Source organism: Lagopus muta, chromosome 20, assembly GCF_023343835.1.
Source record: "Lagopus muta isolate bLagMut1 chromosome 20, bLagMut1 primary, whole genome shotgun sequence".
NCBI lineage: Eukaryota > Metazoa > Chordata > Aves > Galliformes > Phasianidae > Lagopus > Lagopus muta.
In genome coordinates, this window is record NC_064452.1 from 4,361,523 (window position 1) to 4,380,722 (window position 19,200).

Consider the following 19,200-nt stretch of genomic DNA (forward strand, 5'->3'; position numbering starts at 1 on the left):
GCAAGAGTGGAGAGTATTGGGCTTAAAATGGTGTGAGGTTATTGGCTCCACCAAGAGGATGGCTGTTTTGTAAGCTGTAAAGGACAAAACACTGTGCTTCCCACTTCTTTTTGTTTTCCGTGACCCATTTAGCAGATGGAGTTCACGATTCAGCCAGAGTTTCTCAGCAAGTTTTTGAGCATTTGGCCTGGCTCTTATTTTGAGTGAAAATGTTCTGACTCCGTTCGTTGCCATGAAGCTGTGCGTTAGGATTCCTGCTGGAGCCAGCGTGATACTTAGAGCTTCCCGTCGTCTCCTGCACTGTCATTGAGGCTGTAACCAACAAAAGCTGTCTCCGGGGTGAACATAACTTGGTGATGTTTTCCTGGGCGTATGTTGGGCAGATATCCACTGCAGCTTGTGTGATGGAACACCACCGAATGTACCAGTCAACAGCAAACTATGCAGCCTGGTGCCTGGGCTGTCAGACTGCGTCTGCAGCGTTCGCAGCCGAAAGAAACGCTGCCAGTAATGGGAGCCCATGGTGAAGGGCCTCAAACTCACCCAGCGTCGTGGCCTGCAGGAGCATGGAGCAGCAGCGTGGCTGAGCTGGGCTGCAGCAAGAGAGGAAGTGATGGCTGTGGCTTTGCCAGGCAGTGGTGTGTGTGAGCTGTGAGTGGGTCTGCTCTGGGTACATTCCTGGGGATGTGGGGCACATCCTGGATTCCTCAGCTGTCATCCTGGTGTCTGGGGAGCATCCTGCTGTGCAGTGTCCCTGTAGTGCTGGTGGCAGGGCTGCAGGAAGGCTGTGCAGTAGGGAGGTCCTCGGTGGAATCGTTCATCGTTTGCATCCCTGCAAGTTCCTCCTGTGCTCAGCATCCCCCTCTGAAAGCTGCCCTGCCCAGAGGCAGCTCTGCCCCATTTCCCAAGCAGGGAGACATGGAGGAGAAAGCGTTAATGTCCCTTCCCACAATAAACCTCCCTGCATGGGGGGTCCTGAAATCCGAGCCTCTCCCTCCTCCCCCAGCCCTGACACACGTTAATAAAAGGTTTTTAAACGCCAATAAAAAGGCAGCAGCCCCAGCTCACCAGGTCCGGGGCCCAGGGTCCTTGGGAAGGCACTTCACAAATGTGTTTTTTGCATTTTCAGGCTTTTGGCTGGTGAATAAGATTGAGGAGAAATACTCCTTCCCCTGATAACAATACAGTGAGACGCAGGATCAGCAGTGTGTGGATTAAAACCAGACGGTGCATGATTAATACGTATGCTTATAGGGCTAGTCACTGTGGTTCCCTCCTCTGAAACAGCGAGGCACTTTTTTTTCCCCCTCATGTGCATGCTCATGTGTGCAGTGGACTGTCTCAGATACTCACCACTCAGCTCGTCTGAGCCCTGCCTCATCTCTCCAGGCAATCTAAAGCCCTGAACTGGGAGGCTCTGAGAAATTATGAGCAGCATTCCGTATTGTGCTGTGCCAGCCCTGGAAATCAGGTCCTGCACGGCTCCTCTGAGCTTTGCACGCTCGGTGTGGTTCTTGTTTCACAAGTTCTTGCTTCCTGCTGTTTGCACCACTCACCTGTCCGTGCAGAGCGCCTCTTCACAGCACACAAATCTCTTTGCTCTGCACTCTCCACCTAACGGATGGTTCACATTCTACCTTCTCTCTAGTTTCCCCATCAGGCTCTAGGTTTGGTGACCTGCTGTGTTGTGGGTGAGCTATTTTGGATCCTTTAATTGTAGGCTTGGGCTAAAATCAGTCCTTTCTTGTTACTCAACGTATTTACAGTATTTCGTCTTCTTAAGGCTTTTAAGATATCTCTTGTCAGTGTGTAGTAGTGTGTGTGATGCTTCTTGGATAGGGAGCCCCCAGTTTAAAGGTCCAGAAGGAACAGCAATCAGAGTGGCTGGGCTTTGCCATGCCAACATTCTGTCCTTTCCAAGGCTGGATGCCACATCAGAGTGGTGGCCTTACAGTGATTTGGGAAGGACTTCTTGCAAGGCAAGAGGAAAGCGAGTGAGACCAGGAGTCAGAGAGCACAGACTCTTCATAAGCACAGAGAAAACCCCGGTGAGGGAATGTAACTGTTTTCTCAGCATCCTTTCCATATTCCCATTCCATAACCTTCGAGCTTCTCCCCTCCAGCTGGCAGGAGAATGCTCTCAGCCCATGAGAGTGAGAGCTTCCAGCTCAGAGCTTGGTCCAGGGAGGAAAAGGGAAACTGTGAGCAGAGACCGGAGCCCCAAGCGGGAGAGTCCAAGGAGGAGTCATCCTTGAAAAACTCCTTCCATCCCTGTTTGCCTTTCCAAACAAGCATCCCTGCCACCAACAGTGGGCACTGGGCAGGAGCTGCTGGGGTTGGAGATGGGCTCCATCCCAACCTCCATCTTCCCTGCTGCCTGCTGTCCCAGGGACTGCTGCTGCTCTCCTGGGGCTGTGCAGGGCACACTGTGGTCACTCAGCCTACAGGCTTGGCTGGCAGTCACTATTAAGGCAGATAAAGGTTTGAGCATGTCTTTAAAACTGTTTTCTCCAGCTGAAGGTAAAGGGAACTCATTGCAAACAAGCACTCGTACAGCGCGAGGACACTGAATACAGCCCTGGAGAAATCTGCAATGTGGAATAATAGTTCAGTCTCTTAAAGGAGGGAGGGGGGGTGAGGTTTTTTTTTTAAAGAGAAAAAAAAAAAAAAGCTGCAATAAATCTAGTGAGTGGAATCTGAGGGAAATGATCCCATCTGGAAAACTCCAGCGCTGGTGCTGCTGAAGGCTTAAGGAGCGATGCAGATCGCAAAAAGCAAACCCTGCAGTCTGAGGATGACAGCCTTCTTAATTGATGTCCATTGCAACTGGTACTCTGCCAGTTTACGTTGGCCCCGTTCCAGCGTGCTGTAATTTTTGGGGCCAGGTGTGAAGCGTTTCTGTTCCATCTTGTTCCCAAGCACCTACAGAAGCCTCACACATCTCACTCGAGGCTGCAGCCCTGTAGGAAACAGCTGTACAGGTATAGGTGAAAGGAAATGTCACAGCTGGGCTCGCTGTACTCCCCCGTGCTGTGCCTGGGGCTGCGCTGGGGAGGGCGAGCAGGGAGGTGGCCGCTGTCACCCGCACACCTGCCTGTCTGTCAGCAAGCTGCTTTGAACACCCTGAGCTGCTGGGAGGGACGAGGGGGTCCGAAGCTCCTGCTTAAAGAGGAGCACGGGGTGTATGCGTCAGATCTGGCAGTGGGGGTGCAGGGGGGGAGCCCCCAGGGGGTGGCACGGAGGTGGCACATCCATCTCGTGTGACTGCTCCCGTGGGATGACGTGCTGACAGCGCCGAGCTTCTTTCCAGAGGCTGAGAGTGGCACAGTCTGAGCGCACGCTGTCTGAGCTTTCTGTCCGGTGGCAGATGGGGGAGAGCAGGAGCCAGTGTCTGAGCTGCGGGTTTGATCAGTGAAGGTTTCCTTTGTCCAGGTCACTGAGCCTATTGTTAAGCTTCCCCACCAGGACTGCCCTGCTGTTCCCCCTGTCATTTTAAGACCTCTGTTGACCAGATACGAACCCACGCCGTATCCCTGTGTGCTGTGATCTCAGGGGCTTCTCTCCTCCTCCTGTCCCATTCGTATGCAGTGCTGGGACCAGCGAGCAGCTTGCTGGACCCCGAGCTGTGATCCAGGGCCAAGGGCAAACGCTGCCAGCCCTGCTGCTTGAGGATGGGGCACTTTGGCCATCGTGTCACCTCAGAGGGAGTCATGCTGTTGGGTGTGAGCCGTGCACGCGTACCAGCATGTGTGCAGCGCTGCTCCCTTTGGCTGTGGTGTCAGCAGAAGGCTTTTTTCAAGTGTTTTCTGGAAGTGTGATGTGATCTTCAGCTCAAGGCGCAGACTGACAGAATAAATCAGCCTTGTCCCATGCCTGCCTTCAGTCCGTGCTGGAGCTTTCTGTGCGGATCAGATGACGCTCGTTGTTGAACATCCTTGGCTTTTGTCGTCCCCAGGCCAGGTTTGTGTAATGAGATGGAAAACTTGTGTTTGGCCCTTTGTCTTCAGAGCTGCCTCCGGAGGCTTGATGTGGGCTCCTGGGACACGGGAAACGTCCCGTTCATGAAACTGGCAGAGCATGTACTCCCAAAGCCAGCATGGATACAATGACCTCAGGGATGAGTGAGAATGGGAAGGGTTGTGTTTGCTTTGGGTCCTTTAGCAGGTAACAGCCTTGCTTCTGCCACACGGGCACCCACGTGGCACAAAGCCACGGCTGGAAAGGGCATCAGGCCCAGCAGTGCATGGCCCCAGCCATGAAAAAGGTATTCACCGTGGCTGCAGTGTATTCAGAATGACATATTAGAGTTCAAACCTCTTGGAATTTGCCGATTAGTCTGTGAGTGTATTGAAAGGCCTCATTAAAGCGCCATTAATGCTGGATCTCCTCCCAATGAGCCATCTCTTATTGCTGCCCAGAGAAAGCTGGAGGAAATGGAGAGGCTGCTCTGGCTGGCCAAGCCATTCTTTGGGCATGGAGCGTGGCTGCAGCTCAGGCACTCTTTTGTGGTGCTGCAAGACTTAACATTGTGCCTGGCTCTCCAGCTGCCTCTGCCTTGTGCTTTGCCTGGTGGATGGGCACTGGAAAAGTTGGGGGTGCCCCATCCCTGGAGGTGCCCTGAGCAGGCTGAGCTGTGTGGCCGTCATCCCACAGCAGGGCTTGGAACTGGGTCATCTCTAAGGTACCTTCCAACCCAACCCTTCTATGATTCCATGTGCTGCTGCTCAGCTCTCAGTCACCCAGTTCAGCCCTCAACCCATTGTAGCTTCGTGGCAGTGTCTCTGTTTTGTTTTTGTCCATGCAGAATGCTTAAAACTTCCCTGCTGTAGAAGGTAGTGGCTGTGGTATCCACCAACGCAGCTATTGGAGGGACCTCAGGAAACCTGAAAAAAGCCCCAATTACTAACTCCTCATTGTTATCCTGAATAAGAAAGATCTGCATCCTGGGAAGCTTGCCAGAGCAGTAGACTGAGTGGAATTCAGGGAGTGGTCAGCCCAAATAACAGATGGGGATCTACTCTGTCTCTAAGGGAGACGGAAGGTGACCTCTGTCATTGAGCTCAGGGGCTGCCTGCCACCATTGCGGTGCGTTGTTTGGGGCTGTGCCTGGGTGAGGATGGAGAACCCAGCGCCCTTGGTGGGCTGTGTCCATGTCCTGTCCTGCTGTCCCATCCCAAATCAGGACAAGGTACGACTGTAGTCTTATTTACTGTGTCGTTTCTTGCCGTCATTGAAGCCTAAGCACTTCCCAGGCATTAATGAACGTATCTCCACAACACGTTGCAGCATAAGGAAAAGCAATTTCCTCGTTCAGGATTGGCAGCAGAGGTACACGAGGCTGAGGGACCGGCCTGGGTCCCACAGGAAGCCTCAGCTTCAGGATGAGAACAGGCCCCTGATACCCAGCACTTGGGGCCAGTGCCTCAACCCCAGGCCACCCTTGTCCCTTAGGATGAGGGAGAACGAAGGGAAGGGTCACACAGAGCCTTTGGGTTTTTCCCACCCATAGGCAAGTAACCATAGGCAAGGAAAGTAAAAATGCTGGGTGTTTAATTCAGATCATTTCATTTCCCCCCCCGCCCCCTGTAATATATTTGCATGTATTTACTTAAAAATAGGTTAAGAGACATCGTTTTTCAGAATTAACAAAATTTACCCTAAGGTTTTGCACATGAGCGTTTTACGTGAAGCATTTCTCTTACTGTATAGCACTGAGGAGCATCTGTATCACAAAGAGAGACAATAATAACATCATTTCTGTCTGTTTGGTTGGCTTTCTGAAGAACATTCCCCAAACTGTGGTGGGGATAGATGGGTGCACATACAAACAGATGAAGGTGTGCACTGAGGTCTGACCACGTGGCCTGTTGTTCCTGGGCACCAGAATGGATTTACAGTTTGGATCTCTGTTTATCTCGAGTGTAAATGATGCAGTACATATGATAGAGCTCATTACTGTTGAAGGGATTGAGATTTGTGTGTGTGAATGGAAGAAGGTGGGTTTGCTGGTGGACATAGAGCTTATTCCATGCATGATTTTGCAGAAATGTGAGGGAGGACATTGAGATCCATTCACTGTTGTTCCTTTCGATGCCTTCAGCCCTTTTCTCCCTGGTAGAAGGTCATTATTCAGCTGTCAGGGTGGCACCTTTAGGCTGTGTAAAGATACAGAGTTTGGCTTGGTGGATCCTTGTGTCCCATGAGGTTTAGAGTTGGGATCTGAGCATCTTTACGGTGGGATCTGAGTACCTTCAGCGCTGCGTGCATGGAGATGGCGAAGCTGCTCTTTGCTCCACATCCTTCCCTTTTCCATTTCCAGGATAAAAGCCACCAGTTGGGAGGATGATTTATTTAAACGAGTTATTTTATGTGTTGGGTTTTTGTTGTTTTTTTTTTTTTTTTGCTAAAATGAAACATGTTGGGCTGGTGAAATGTGAGGAGAGAATTTGCTGGAACTTTGGCTGGACTTAGAACATATGTCCTGGCAATGCGTGGACACAGAGCCTGACTCTGATAGTGGAGGAATCCCCACTGCTGCTCTGGGTGACCACAGCAGGAGGGGACCCCTGGCACAGCGTCACCCCAGGGGATGCTCCGTGTGCTCCCACATCCCTGGGGCAGAGCCTCCCTCCCCACAGGCACCTCTCTCCCCTTCTGTAGCTCACTGGGCTCACGTTCCCTCAGGCAGGATTCCCGCTTTTCAGCTCTTCCCAGCTTTCACCTCGGTTTCCCCCTTTTTAATAGGAATGCTTGGCCTCTTGCACTCGGGCTCGGGGAGGAGCAGCGTGTTTCTGCAGCTGGCCTGCTGCCAGATGTCATCACTTCAGGCAGTGCCACGCTGCACATCTTCAGCAGTTTGAAATGGAGAGACAGAGAGAGACAGATAAGATCAGCAGCTTTAGGTGATGGCATTGTTTCAAATAAACCATGCATGACCCAAAGCTTCCACTTCAAATGGGGAATGAAATTGCTTCATCCTTTGACAGCTTGCTCCATGAAAGAAATTTATCTTCACTTAATTGCTTTAGATCCCAAGAGGCTGTGTACAGTAATTTCTAGGAGATAATTATATCAAATTAAAAAAATATGTGACGATCCGACTGCTGAGCCTGGATGTGGTGGCCAGAGAGCAGGAAGGGAAGAGGCAGCGTGTCCTGCTCACAGGTTGGTGCTCCCATTCCTTCTCGTGGAGCTGAGCTGGACACCAGGCACCCTGATCCACACCTGATGGGTTTTCCATGCTCCCACCTCGTTCTGGAGATGGGCAGCTTGCTGGGCTCAGCCTGGCACTGCTTTTGGGTGTTCCTTTCTGATAGTGGTACAGCAGTGCTGAGGAACAAGAAAGCTTGTTGATTTAAAAACATGTATATTTAGAAGCAGAGTGTAAACTTCCTGCCCAGGCAGGGGTTGGATTCTTCACTCTGTTTGAGTTTCCAGCTTTCATTTCCTTTGCCCTCATACTTAACATTGTGTATCTCCCAGAGTGTGCCCCAGACTAATCTCCTTAACCCGCCCTCGCCCCGCATCTTTCTCTCGTTATTTGCACATCAGTCCCACTCGGGGCAGGATGCAGTGCATCTCCTGCATGGCTGCTCCATGCAGGATGGGTCCCTCCATCCCTGTGGGGGTGACCACAACGGGCAGCAAACTCAAGCTGGTTGCTGCAGCGGGGACAGCAGTTGCCATGTGTCAGCAGAAGGCACTCTTCCACTGCTGGTTGGAACCCTCTTTGTGACTCCGGGGCATTGCTCAAGTAATCAGTTCCAGGAGGGGCAAAGTGCTCCATCAGCTGAACCTTCCTCCATCCTTCCCTCCAGGCTTCATGGGACAGCTCCTGCCCTCCTCTGCTTTCACCCCTACGGGGACTCAGCTCATTCCCCGCAGCTCTAAGACCACTTTGGTGTGAGATCCTGCGTGGGCTCACAAATGGCTGTCGACAACCCAGGGCCAGGAGCGAGCTCCTCCCCAGCCCTGTGATGTGCAGGCTGGTTTTTGAAGTGCAGTGCTGCTTCAGCTGTTCCCAGGAAGTCTGCAGGGGAACTGTGTTTGTACTGAGGAGGTGAAGTCCCTGTGTGTTTCTGGAGGGGATCTACTCAATGGGCTCTTTGATGTCACTGCAGTTTTTGGACTTACATCAAGTAAGTCTGAAAAAGAGAAAGAAATGCTTTGGCTTAGCCTGAAACATTTGCACCTGAGTGAGATGACCTGTGGCCGTCCTTCCTGGTGGCTGGGGGGGGGGAAGCGGTGGAGGGTTCTGCTCCTAGGAACTGCCCACGGATTGGGGTGGTGAGGCAGAGCTGGAATTGGAAAAGTGTCTCCTGAAGGCAGCCCAACCGCTGGTGGCTTCCATCACCCCACGGTGCAGCCTCTGGGGTGACTGTCCCCAGCTGTCCCTGCCTGCTGAGCCTTGTCCCCTAGTTCAGGCCCCAGGGTTCTGCCATAGGACTCTCATGTTATCTCCGCCTGCCCGGCGTCAGCGCTCCTGCAGGTCACACATCCTGATCCCGAGCTGCCCGCTGCTTGGACTGCATCTTTTTTTGGATGAGATGTCTGGAGCTTGGCACATGGCAGCGCTCAGAGGCATCCGCTGCTGTGACCTCTGCAGCCTGGATAGCCTTTGCCCTGCTGCATCCTCGCTCTGGGAACAACCCGGGGCTACTCTGAGGTTTGGCTCCCTTAGTCCCGAGCTCAGGGAGGGGTTTTAGGGCAGCGGTGTTTGGTGCAGGGAGCTCAGCCCCAGGGCGTGTTGCCCCTTGGGCTAAAACCTTTTCCACTGTGGGGTTTTTCTTTGATTTCCCATACAGTTGTTCTCAGCAGCAGCCTCTCCATCCCTCTGCTTTTCTCTGCTTTGTTCGCATACTTCTTCACTTAACTCCTTTTTGTTGCCTTTATTGAAGAACGCATCACCTAAAGCCATTTGAATTGCACTCCCTGCTGCTAATAGTTCCAAAGGCTGACTGCCCTGACTGCCAGAATGAGGGGCCTGAGGGGATGGGCTGCAAGGAGGTGGGCAGCCGTGTGCAGGAATTGGCATCAGAGCATTCAAGAAGCTGAGAATGAGAGCAGCCCCCATCTGGCTCCGCGCTGCCGCTCGGCGTGATCGGCATTTTGTTTCAGAGGCCGCGAGTGAATGAGTTAATGATGATCCCAGATGGCTTTGGAGTTTGCCTCTTGCCACCCTTTCCTGTTCCCTCAGGATCTCAGATGGTGGCGGAAGATGAAGTAAAATTCTACAGTTTGTTGTAAAGTTCATCTCTCTCCCCAAATCGTGCTGCAACTTGTGCGCGCTGCGTTGGCAGCTTCAAGGGGATGCTACCTGGTAATTAATTAGTTGTCAAAAGACAGCCCAGAGGTTCCAACTCTTTACATCCTTGCTAATAGAAATTGCTCTGATTACATTTTCCCCCTTGGCTGGAGGGCTGCAGCACAGGAGCGTTGCTTCATGGGCAGCTGGAGGAGCCTGAGCGTCCCACGCTGGGACTCGGAGCGTGCTGGCACACGCATGGGTGAGCATGACCCCGGGCTGAGCCCTGGCTTATCTGCTAACACTGCACTGCTCTCCCTCTGCCTTCCTCTGGCCAGCGTTCCCCACCAGCCCCAGTTGTGTCTGACACCTCCAACAGCTTTGTGCTTTCTTTGATTCAGCATCATTCACCATCCCTGGAGGTGCTGGGAATCGCAGAGATGTGGCACCGAGGGTGATGGTCAGTGGGCACTGTGACAGTGGGATGGAGTTGGACCTGGGGGATCTGAGAGGTCTTTTCCAACCTGAATGGTTCTATGAGTGGGCATGGATTGATGGTTAGGCTTGATCTTGGCAGACTTTTCCAAGCTTGATGATTCAATGGTTCTGTGATTTGATGAGTGGCCATGGTGGTGATGAGTTGATGATCTTGGTGGTCTTTTCCAACCGCAGTGTTTCTATAATTCTATGATCATTGCCGCCAAACCCCATCAGTTCAGCTGCGGGTAGCCTGGTGTGAAGGCATGGGGCTGCTGAGCAGCTCTGGGGGCCCCCAGGAGGTGCTGGTGGCAGTGCTCTGGTATGGTGGTAGGATCAGAGCTCTCCTGGTGCACTGCTGTGCCTCACTCCAATGGAGCTTGGGATGGAGCCGAGCTCCGTGCATCCGAGACACAGCCAGCTTACCCAGAGTGGATGGATGCAGGGAGTGCAGCAGGCAGCATAGGCACGTGATGTGTGGCACGGCACAGCTCTTCCCTTGGCAAACACGTGCTTGAGAGAAGATCCCGTGGGCAGGAGGGCTGTGTTTGCTGCTGCCCCGATCCCAGGAAGCCTCCCTCCGGGTGCCATAAATCCAGCAGTGTGCCGGATGCTCTCACGCCCATGGTGCTGTGCTGTCCTTCCCACCCCCGGGGAGCAGGCTCCAACCCACCTGGTGCTTGCAGCCATGTGGTCCCTTCTCTTTGTGTTTAGTTAAGTGTGGGAGGATGCGATGCTTGAACTCCCAGAGCCTTTTGGCTATTGTGTTTGCTGATACGGCCCGCAAGCAGACGTGGCATTGCACAAGTATGGCCCTGGCCCTAACAAAGGCAGCTAGGATTTCTAGTGTTGGAAAGAGCAGCCTGGAAAGGGCATCATCTCATGCCAAAGACGAAGACAAAGGCATTTGGGAGGCAGGAAGTGATGAAAGCAGAGGGCAGATTGCAGGGCACCCGGCACTGCGGATGGGTGGCAGAGCCCCAGGACAGCAGCAAAAATGGAGGTGACAAATGGGACAGGAAGGCACGGGGCTGCAGGGCCACCTCGGAGCTGGACGTGGTGCAGGAGGGCTCAGGGGACCCCGCTGCCATGGTGTCATGTACCAGCATGAGCCAGGAAGCTGTGTGCAGTCTCAGTGTACAGCACAGAGCTGCGTTCCGTGCTGCTGGCTCCCGCCCCACTTGGCTTTTCCAGCATCTGATCTGACTGTTTGTTTGCTTGCAATGATTTCAGTTGTTTTCTATTTTAGCCCGTGACTCCCAGAGCCTGGGCTGGGGCAGGCAGGCACCGTTTGAAAGCCGCCACTTGGCGGCAACAACTGCTCGAGCCACAGAGCAGCACCCATCTAACCCCTCTTTTCACACACTCGGAACTTCCCAAACATTAACCTTTGGATTAAAATTTTCCATGCTTGGTCTCTCCCCAGATGTGATGTCTGAGCTTTGGTTTGGGTTCATGTTTTTCGTGTTTGCTGGGTTTGTGTTATGGGAGAATGAAAGAAATACTTTTCCCATTTGAAAAAATAATAATCATAATTGTAGTTTCCTTTTTTTTTTTTTTTTTTTTTTTATTTTATTGGAGGATTCACCAAAAATGGCTGAGGTTTGGAGGCTGAATGGACAGTAATTCCTGGGCTGCATTAAGGCACGCGGTGAAGCGTCGCAGCCCCAGGTGCGCAGTGCCACCAGCAGAGCCCACTGGGACCAGGACAGCCCAGTGTGAGTCAGGCTGAGCAGCTCCGGATTTGACAGAAGGAGAGTGGCTGCTTTTTTGTTTTCTAGCAAAGAAAACCAAAAAAAAGTTGCTTTTTCAGGCTCCACGTGTAGGATCACAACACACCAGGTAGCGTGGGCCGCACAGTTGTCCACTCTGTGCCGTGCCATGGGCTGGTGGCCATGGTGTTTGGGGTGCCATCGGGCAATGCGGTGGCACAGACACTGCCCTGTGCCCAATGCTTCCAAATTCCCATTCCTGGTGGCTGCACCTCTCACTGTCCTGAAGCCAAACGCTGTGCTGCTGCTGTTGACACCTCCTCGTGGAGTTCAGGACACGCTCGAGCGCTCCGCGTTTCCCTGCATTCTTTTCTTCTGGCCGCTCCACTCCAAGTCTGTGCGCTGCTCATCGGGTGGGGACCTGCTCTGTTCACACCAGCGCTTGTAATGTCTGGCCTGCAGCTCTGCCAAAGGCCAGAATTGGCTCTCCGTGCATGGCTGGATCGCAAGGACAACGTTAGATGGAGGGTGGAGTGAGCGAATACCCCTCTCTTCCTACTGTGCTTTCAGGAAATGTCTCTAGCGCAGCTGTAAGTGTGAATGAAGTCAAAAGAATGGATCGGTGCCCCCGCTCCAGCCCACCCCACTCGTCGGGGCCCATCCAGAGTCCCCACCCTATTGTTCTGGTTCAGCTCCCCCGTTTCAGGGCTGGGGCCCTGCTCTGTGCTCAGCATCCCGCTCCTGGGAGGAGGAGCTTTGGAGAAAACAAAGACGCAGCGAAGAGCTGCATAGTTTTCCTCTCACTGCCAAGCTGCGGTTCTGATCCATCGCTCCTTTCCCGACGTGTGTGAGCAGCTCAGAGGTTTGAGCCACGTGCCAAAAGAGGAGAGCACTGGGTACGAGGAGCTGAGCCCTGCTGGAGCTTGGCTCAGTGCAAGGTGACTTGTCCGGAGCACGGCGTGCTCAGAGCAGCCCCGCGGTGAGGAGGACACTGAGGCACACGGCTCCTTCCAACATCACTGGGAGTCCCCCTCGGTGGCTGGGAAGCAACGTGCAGCTTCAGCCCTCCCTGCTGTGGCTGTGGTGTGAGCTGCTGCCCTCTGTGCCCCAGCACCGCAATACCTCCGAGCTGTGGTGGCATTCCTCTGGTGTCATTGCATTGCGTCCATGTCCCCACCCCTCTGTTTTCAAGGGAATTTCGTGGCAGCTGACACTCAGAGGGGCTGCTCCCTGCTCACGTGGCTTTTGCCTGCTTGTTATTTCAAAGCAGAGCTGCTTTTTCTTCCATTCCTGAAGTCGCTTCTCATGCAGGGCAGCTGGAGTGCTGCACCCTGTGATGTGAGCAGCACTGCTGGAGCTTCTGCCCTGGGTTCCTGAGGATGGCAATGGCGATGGAAGCAACGTTGCAGGAGCACATATCTCATGTTCAGAAGTTCTAAAATCAGTGGGCTGAGCATCCAAATTGTGTCCTAGACTTAAAAGGGCTGAAGGAGTGAAGCACACACAACCTGGCGGAGTAGAACAACGTGGAGCTTGGCTCCAGGAATGTTCATGTTAATGCAGATTTGAAGATGTGTGCTTAGGCATCCTCAGCTCCTCATCCAGCACAGCAAAAGGGCAGCTGCTCTGAGCTCTTTGGCTCGGGGTGCTTAGGAGGAACCTTTGTGGTGTTCCTTTTGTTGTGTTTCTCCTGTGTTCCTACCACTGAGACTGCCCACCCCGGCCAGTTTCCCTACAGTGGAATCCCAGTTCAGCAGCTCTGGACTGTGACCCTCTGAGAACCACTCGTGTTGGAGGAAGTGAAACCCCAGCAGCCAGGTGGGAGCGGGGCAGCCTGGGGGGGTTTTAGTGGTTCTCATTCAAACAATCCTCCTGCAGCCTCAGAAATCCCGAGTTTCCTAAAAGAAGAGGAGAAAATTCCAAAGGCTTTCATCCCAGTTCAAATATCAAGCAGGGTGAGGAGCTGGGGAAGCTGCAGTGGGATCTCAGATGACATTCTCTGAAATGCAAACTTAATGGAGTGCGAGTATGGGACGGCTCAGGCTGTGCCCTGTACAGCTCTGCTGAGCCTGGGGGCCGGGGGAGAACAGATCTGGGGGGCTGCCTGAGAGCCCCCTCCGCTTCTGCAGCCTTTGGCACCTCTGTGAGATATTTAAATGACAGACAGACATCCAGGGATCTGTAAATACTCTGTCAGTGCCAACTCAACCACAAAGAAGATACAGCATTTGTGGTCCAAGGAAGTTTAAATATTTGTGGTCAAACTTAAAATTCGACATAAAACTCTCATCTGCGATGGAAGGCGTCCAGGAACTGCATGGAGAATGTATAAGCTGTGCAAACTCCCAGAAAGGGCTTCGCCTTCGCTCTGCCAGGGTGAGGCAGAACCTTCCACCCTTCCCTCTCCTCTCTCCTTGCCGCTGAGGGCAGGTATTGGTTTTGCATGGTGAATGCTGGGTGCTGCCCAGGTGCTGGATGAGGGCTGCAGGGCAGCATCCTGGCAGCTTTGTGGAGCGGGGAGCTCTTGGCAGCTCCCTTCCTGCAGCCCATGCATGGGTATGGCCACCAGCAGCTCGGAGCAGTCCCCTTTCCCTTACTAAGCAATCCTCCCTTCCTCCACCGAAGCGCCTGCTAACCACTTTCTTATCTCTCTTAACTCTGCAAAACAATCCCTGGCAAGGCAGGCATCCTCCGAAATGGCAGAGGAAATAAATTCCCCCTGTCCCTGAAAAGGAAAAGACTGGAAGCTTGCAGCAGGGAGTTCAGTCCGTGGCCCAAGTTGGTGCCACATTGGCTTCAGTGTGATAGGGATCGTGCCTTCCTCCTCCCATAGTGTGGGATCGTGGTCTGGGGGCAGATGCACGGGGCTTGGTGTTCTCCCTACTTGGTGTTTTCAGCTGCCTGGTGGAAAGATGTGATTCTGCAATACTCCTGTGCTCAAAGACCCCAAAGAGCAGGAATGCCCCAGGTGCTCCCCCCGGCCGTGGGAGTTCCCAGCACCATGCGGAGCTGTGTGAGGCTTGTGGCACTGGAGCACTTGGCTATAGGAGGGGATGTGAGCGTTTTCCCCCATGGAAATCCCTGCAGGCTTTTCCCAGAGGCCTCATGCTAACAAGTGAGCACATCTGGGCATCTTCCAAACATCAGCAAAAGCCGTAAGCTTTGAACCCATCAGAAACTTTCTTCTCCACAGCTATGGAGCTCTGACTTTCCAGCAGGAATTGCTTTGGTCACAAGGGATTCTGCGGTACCCTTGGGTGCATTTTGGGATGCAAACCTTTCTCCAACCCCATCACAAGGTTTGACCTCGGAGGGCAAGGAGCTGGCTGTGTTTGGGGTCTGCAGGAGCCATGAGATGTTTTGTAGGGCACTTCCAGGCTGTGCCACGGCACAGAGGGTTTGAGGTTGCAGAAGACCTGCGGTGGTGTGGGTTCTGCATTTGGAGTTTTAATTTTCTCCCAGCCTAGATGAGGGAAAACTCCATCTGTATTCCTGCCCCACAGCCACTAGGTGCCAGCCAGGGAGAGAGAACTGGCCCTGGCAGCTCTGGATGCTCCTGGTGGGCATGCCCCGTGTTCCTGACCTTTGCAGAGGGGCTGTTGGGAGCACGTGTGTTCCCAGCCTGCCTGCAGGGTCAGCCGAAATCAGCCGAGAGCAGCTGTGGCTGAAAGCCCTCAGCTGCAGAAACCAGGGTGCAACCCAGCTGTGAGCGCTGCTCCCGGCTGCGAGGGTGCTTCAGTCCTACCCAGGTGGCCAAACCCCTGTGACTTGAGCGTGGGGCCACATCCTGGCAGCAGAGGCAGAGCTGGGGTACGGCGAGGTTACACCCAGCCCAGCTTTTGTGCAAACCCATAGGAGGTGGTGCAAAGCCACCATTTCTCTTTGCTTTCCTGCTGCTCGCTGTGCTGCCTGCATGCTCCAAGCTGGTCCTACGGGGTACCAGGAGGCATTCAGCCCTGTGATGCTCGGGGGGTTTGTGTGGATGTTTCACCTGGTTTGTTATACATTGCATGGTTTGGGTTGTTTGGGGCTCACTTGGTTTGGACACAGATCATCCACTTCACTCTAACTAAGCTGTGCTTAAGTCAGTGTGTCAAAATTCAGCATTATCCCCATGCTGGATCACAGGTTTGCCTCTGTCCTCTTGGTCCCATCCCTGTCTCTGAGTCTGGGACCTCTCTGTGCTATGACTCAGCCTTCTCCTGTCCTTTTCTCCTTCTGACTCCTGCTGCTGGGAACTACTGGTGTCTCCCCTTCTCCCCTTTGTACACAGGAATGCTGAATGGCAGCAGCAGCTCTGAGCAAACCTTTCTGCAGCACCACTGCTTCCTGTGCATGCCGAGTCCAGGCTTTCACCAAGCAAAGCTCTGCACCCCACAGTGAGCACACGGTGGGAGCAGCCCTCCACGGTCCGAATCCTTGCGGTCCCCAAGCAGCTGGCCCAGCTGCCACGGCTCCTCAGGCTAAATGCAGCTGAAGGAGCTGCATTCCTGCCTCACAGTTATTTGCTCTTTAGGACGCTGCGTAAAATTAACAAGTTGTAAAAGCCAATTGAAGGCAGCGATTCGCCTGGCTGCAGGGAGATGCTGAGCCTCTGACCCCCAGCGGGAGCAGGGCTGCTCTGTGGCACCCCAGGTGCACGCGTTCCCCGGACCCAGTCCTCCAGGAGACCCCGATCTCAGCTTCACCTGGAGGCACCACAGGGTCCTGATAGGACTCAAACACAGCAGCCTGGTGTGTCTGTACGGGCAGTTAGCGTGTTAATGTGCATCCTGCTGCGTCCTGCCCAGTGATCAGGGACGTCAATGGGTGAGCCAGGAGCTGGCAGCACTAACGAGCCGTCTCGGCGTGCCACCAGCCTGCGGTTAGCGTGTCTGATCTGGGGTCAGATTAGAAACCTCGCACCTCCGGGCACAGCCGGGTGACACAGCGCTGGCACCCAGCACCACCGCAGCCCCAGGTCCCACGCGGCCCCGAGAGGCACCGCAGAGGAACCGAGCCGGGTCACGTCGGAGGGCACCGGCCCACTTCAGCAGTTCTCGGTTTCGGTTTTCCTTTGAGAGCTGCTGTGTGCGTGTCAGCCCTATTTTAATACCCGGCGGCGACACGGAGCCAGGCTTTCGGTTCCTGCTGGCTGGCTGCACGCTCGCAGGGGGAAGGGTGCGTGGGGCCGGGGTGTCACAGCAGCATCACCAAATGCATCAGCGCCGTTCCATTTCAGATTCAGCTTTGGGAGAGCGCGCGCAGCTCCTGGTGGCTCTGCTGAGCTCTCCCTGAAGCTATAGCGTGGCGCTAACGCCGTGCACCCCATGACCATCCCCGTGGTTCTGGGAACGTGGCACTCACATTTCTACACCGAAACGGGAAGTTGGTGGCGTGTCATGCTCTGCCATTGGCTGCCACTGGTGGGTCACTCCTTTCCCAGCACCCCAGCCTGGCTCCAGGCAGGCAGCCCCAAGGCTCTGGCACGGTCCCGGCACACACGTGATGGGGATGTGTGGAGCGTTCGCTCGGTGCCTGTTTTTCGTTCATGTGGGCTGGAAAAATGTGTTCATGAGACAAGTTGCTGTGGCATTATGTCATGGGCCTTCGGTTGGGCTCTTTGCTCCCTTAGCAGATGATCTGAATTGGAGCATCGGGCTGCACCGGCTTGGCAGGACATCGGGAGCTTACGTGAAAACCTCGTGGGTCGTAAGCTAAATGCAATTACTTTTATTTCGGGAGCAATCAGTGTCTCCTGCATCCCTTTCCCTGCTGCTGCTGCTGTTGTACACCCCAGAGTGCACAAATGCTCACAGGTGGGTCCCTGTGGCCGTACCTATGTGGGCAGGGATGATCCCAGCACCTTTGGCATGAGGGAACTGCAGTCACCAGGGCTGGAAAACCCCAGGCTGGAGCTGCCCTGGCTGAGTCAGGCTGCTCCCTGCACGCAGTGCAGTTACCGTAGGGCTGAGGGTAAACCTGGCCCCGAGGTTTCCACCACTTCCCCTGGGGCCACTGCAGCCAGCAGCTTTCACAGGGGGTGTTTCCCGTGACAAACCATTCTTTTTTCTTCCCTCTGGATTTTCCCTGTGGCAAAACCATTCCTACAGGAGTGCCAGGAGGATGGAAAAGTTCCTTTTGTGACACTTGCTGGGCTCACTCCAGGCTGGACGCAGCACAGAGGGGACTGTCCCATTCCCACCTCACCTTGTCCTCTGCTCTGCCCTGTAGGGCACCCTTTTTAGGGGCAGGCATGGGGCAGCTCCAAGCACTCTGCTGCGTGCCCCAAAGGTGCCTTGTGTGGGCAGTAACCGGGGTGGGAGGTTGCAGGTCAGAGCAGGGTCAGGTCTTTGACACGCACGGCAGCAACACGGTGGTTAAAATTAGCTTGTGGAGAGGAAACTGGCAGCATTGTGGAAGAGCAGAAGTTTCCTCTCACGGCAGCATGGTGCTGCGCTGCAGGACACTGCCAGCCTCTGCCTGCCCCCATCCCTGTCCCCGTCCCACCCAGCATGGGGTGACCCGGCGTTGGCAGTGCTCTGCTACGTTACCCAAGGATGGGGTCTGCTCCACCTAGGAGTCAGTGGGGATGCTGGGGATGAGGTCTGGAGCCTGCTTTGCCCTGGGTGGGAACTGCAGCACAAAGTTCTCAGGCATGAATGTGAATTTTGCAGAGTGGGTGACACTTCCAGGCTCCGTTTGCTTCCCCATGGCTGACTGCAGGCAGCAGGAAGCACCGGAGGAGCAGACTGCAGGTGTGGAGCCCCACGGCGATGGGGGATGAGGAGGGTCATGGTGGAGGCACAGGCAAAGGCCACGGAGGCACCGTGCTCCCGTGCTCTGGAAACTCCATTTGAGAGCCTCATAAATGGATAATTACCTGAGCTATTGAGTTTCCTTCTGGCCAGATCCATCCCAGCCTCCCTGACAAGGGCTCGCCTAACGGCCTGTGGGGCCGGCCTGCAGGATGGGGTTGGGATGGAGCTGGTGTTCATGCCCCTGCCCGCCTGCCCCACACCTGCATCCCTCCCTCCTGCTTTCAGCTAGGGGGGTGCTGGCATTTGAGCAAAAACAGAAGGGTAAGGACTGACTGCATCATTCATCCCTCCCTGGGGACGCTGGGTAAATCCCTTTCATCCCCATCTACAAGGCAAAGGGGACCCCAAACCACGCAGTGCCCTCCATGTGCTGCAGGGCTCTCTGCCCCCATGCTCTTCTCTGCCCGTTGCCTCCCCTTTGCGCTGACTTTGTTTTCCTTTCCCTCTCCCCAACCCCCTCGCCCTCACCCCACAGGTTATTGCAGCCGACTGCAAGAGGGTCACAGTTCTGAAGTATTTCCTGGAAGCCCTTTGTGGACAAGAAGAGCCTTTGCTGGCATTCAAGGGTGGAAAATATGTGTCAGTGGCACCCGTCCCAGACGCCATGGGAAAGGAAATGGGAAGCCAAGAGGGAAAACAACTGGAAGATCAGGTACCGTGCGGGAAGAACGCGCCTCAGTGAAGGAAGAATCACCCCAGTGGGGCCCAGCCTCTGCCTGCCCCACAGCTCCCACTATTTATAGCTGCATGTGCATTTTATGGGGAGAACCGGGGGGGGGGGGGGGGGCAAATAGCACAGGGCCCTCGAGCGTGCTTTACTTGTGCCCTTTGCTGCCAGCCCGGGCCCTGAGCCTCTGTCTTCCGTGCTGCTATGAGTTCCAGATGCTGCTTGGTACTGCGTGCAGGGGGGGCCTGGCCTGAACGCCCCTCCCAGGAGGGGAGGTGGGCGAGGGAGCGTCAGGGTTCA

General features: G+C 54.5%; 1 protein-coding gene across 6 annotated transcripts in view; it reads left to right on the forward strand.

Annotated features, from left to right (window-relative positions):
- Positions 1-19,200, forward strand: part of SMG6 (SMG6 nonsense mediated mRNA decay factor) — a 90,636-nt gene that overhangs the window by 56,261 nt on the left and 15,175 nt on the right. For 2 of the 6 annotated variants that reach the window (XM_048967185.1, XM_048967186.1), the window contains exon 14: positions 18,709-18,885. In XM_048967185.1, the coding sequence (XP_048823142.1) occupies positions 18,709-18,885 (177 nt within the window). Of the gene's footprint in view, positions 1-135; positions 2,605-11,302; positions 11,552-18,708; positions 18,886-19,200 lie in introns of those variants that run through there. The other 4 variants (XR_007380778.1, XM_048967188.1, XM_048967189.1 and 1 more) reach the window with 4 other exon arrangements.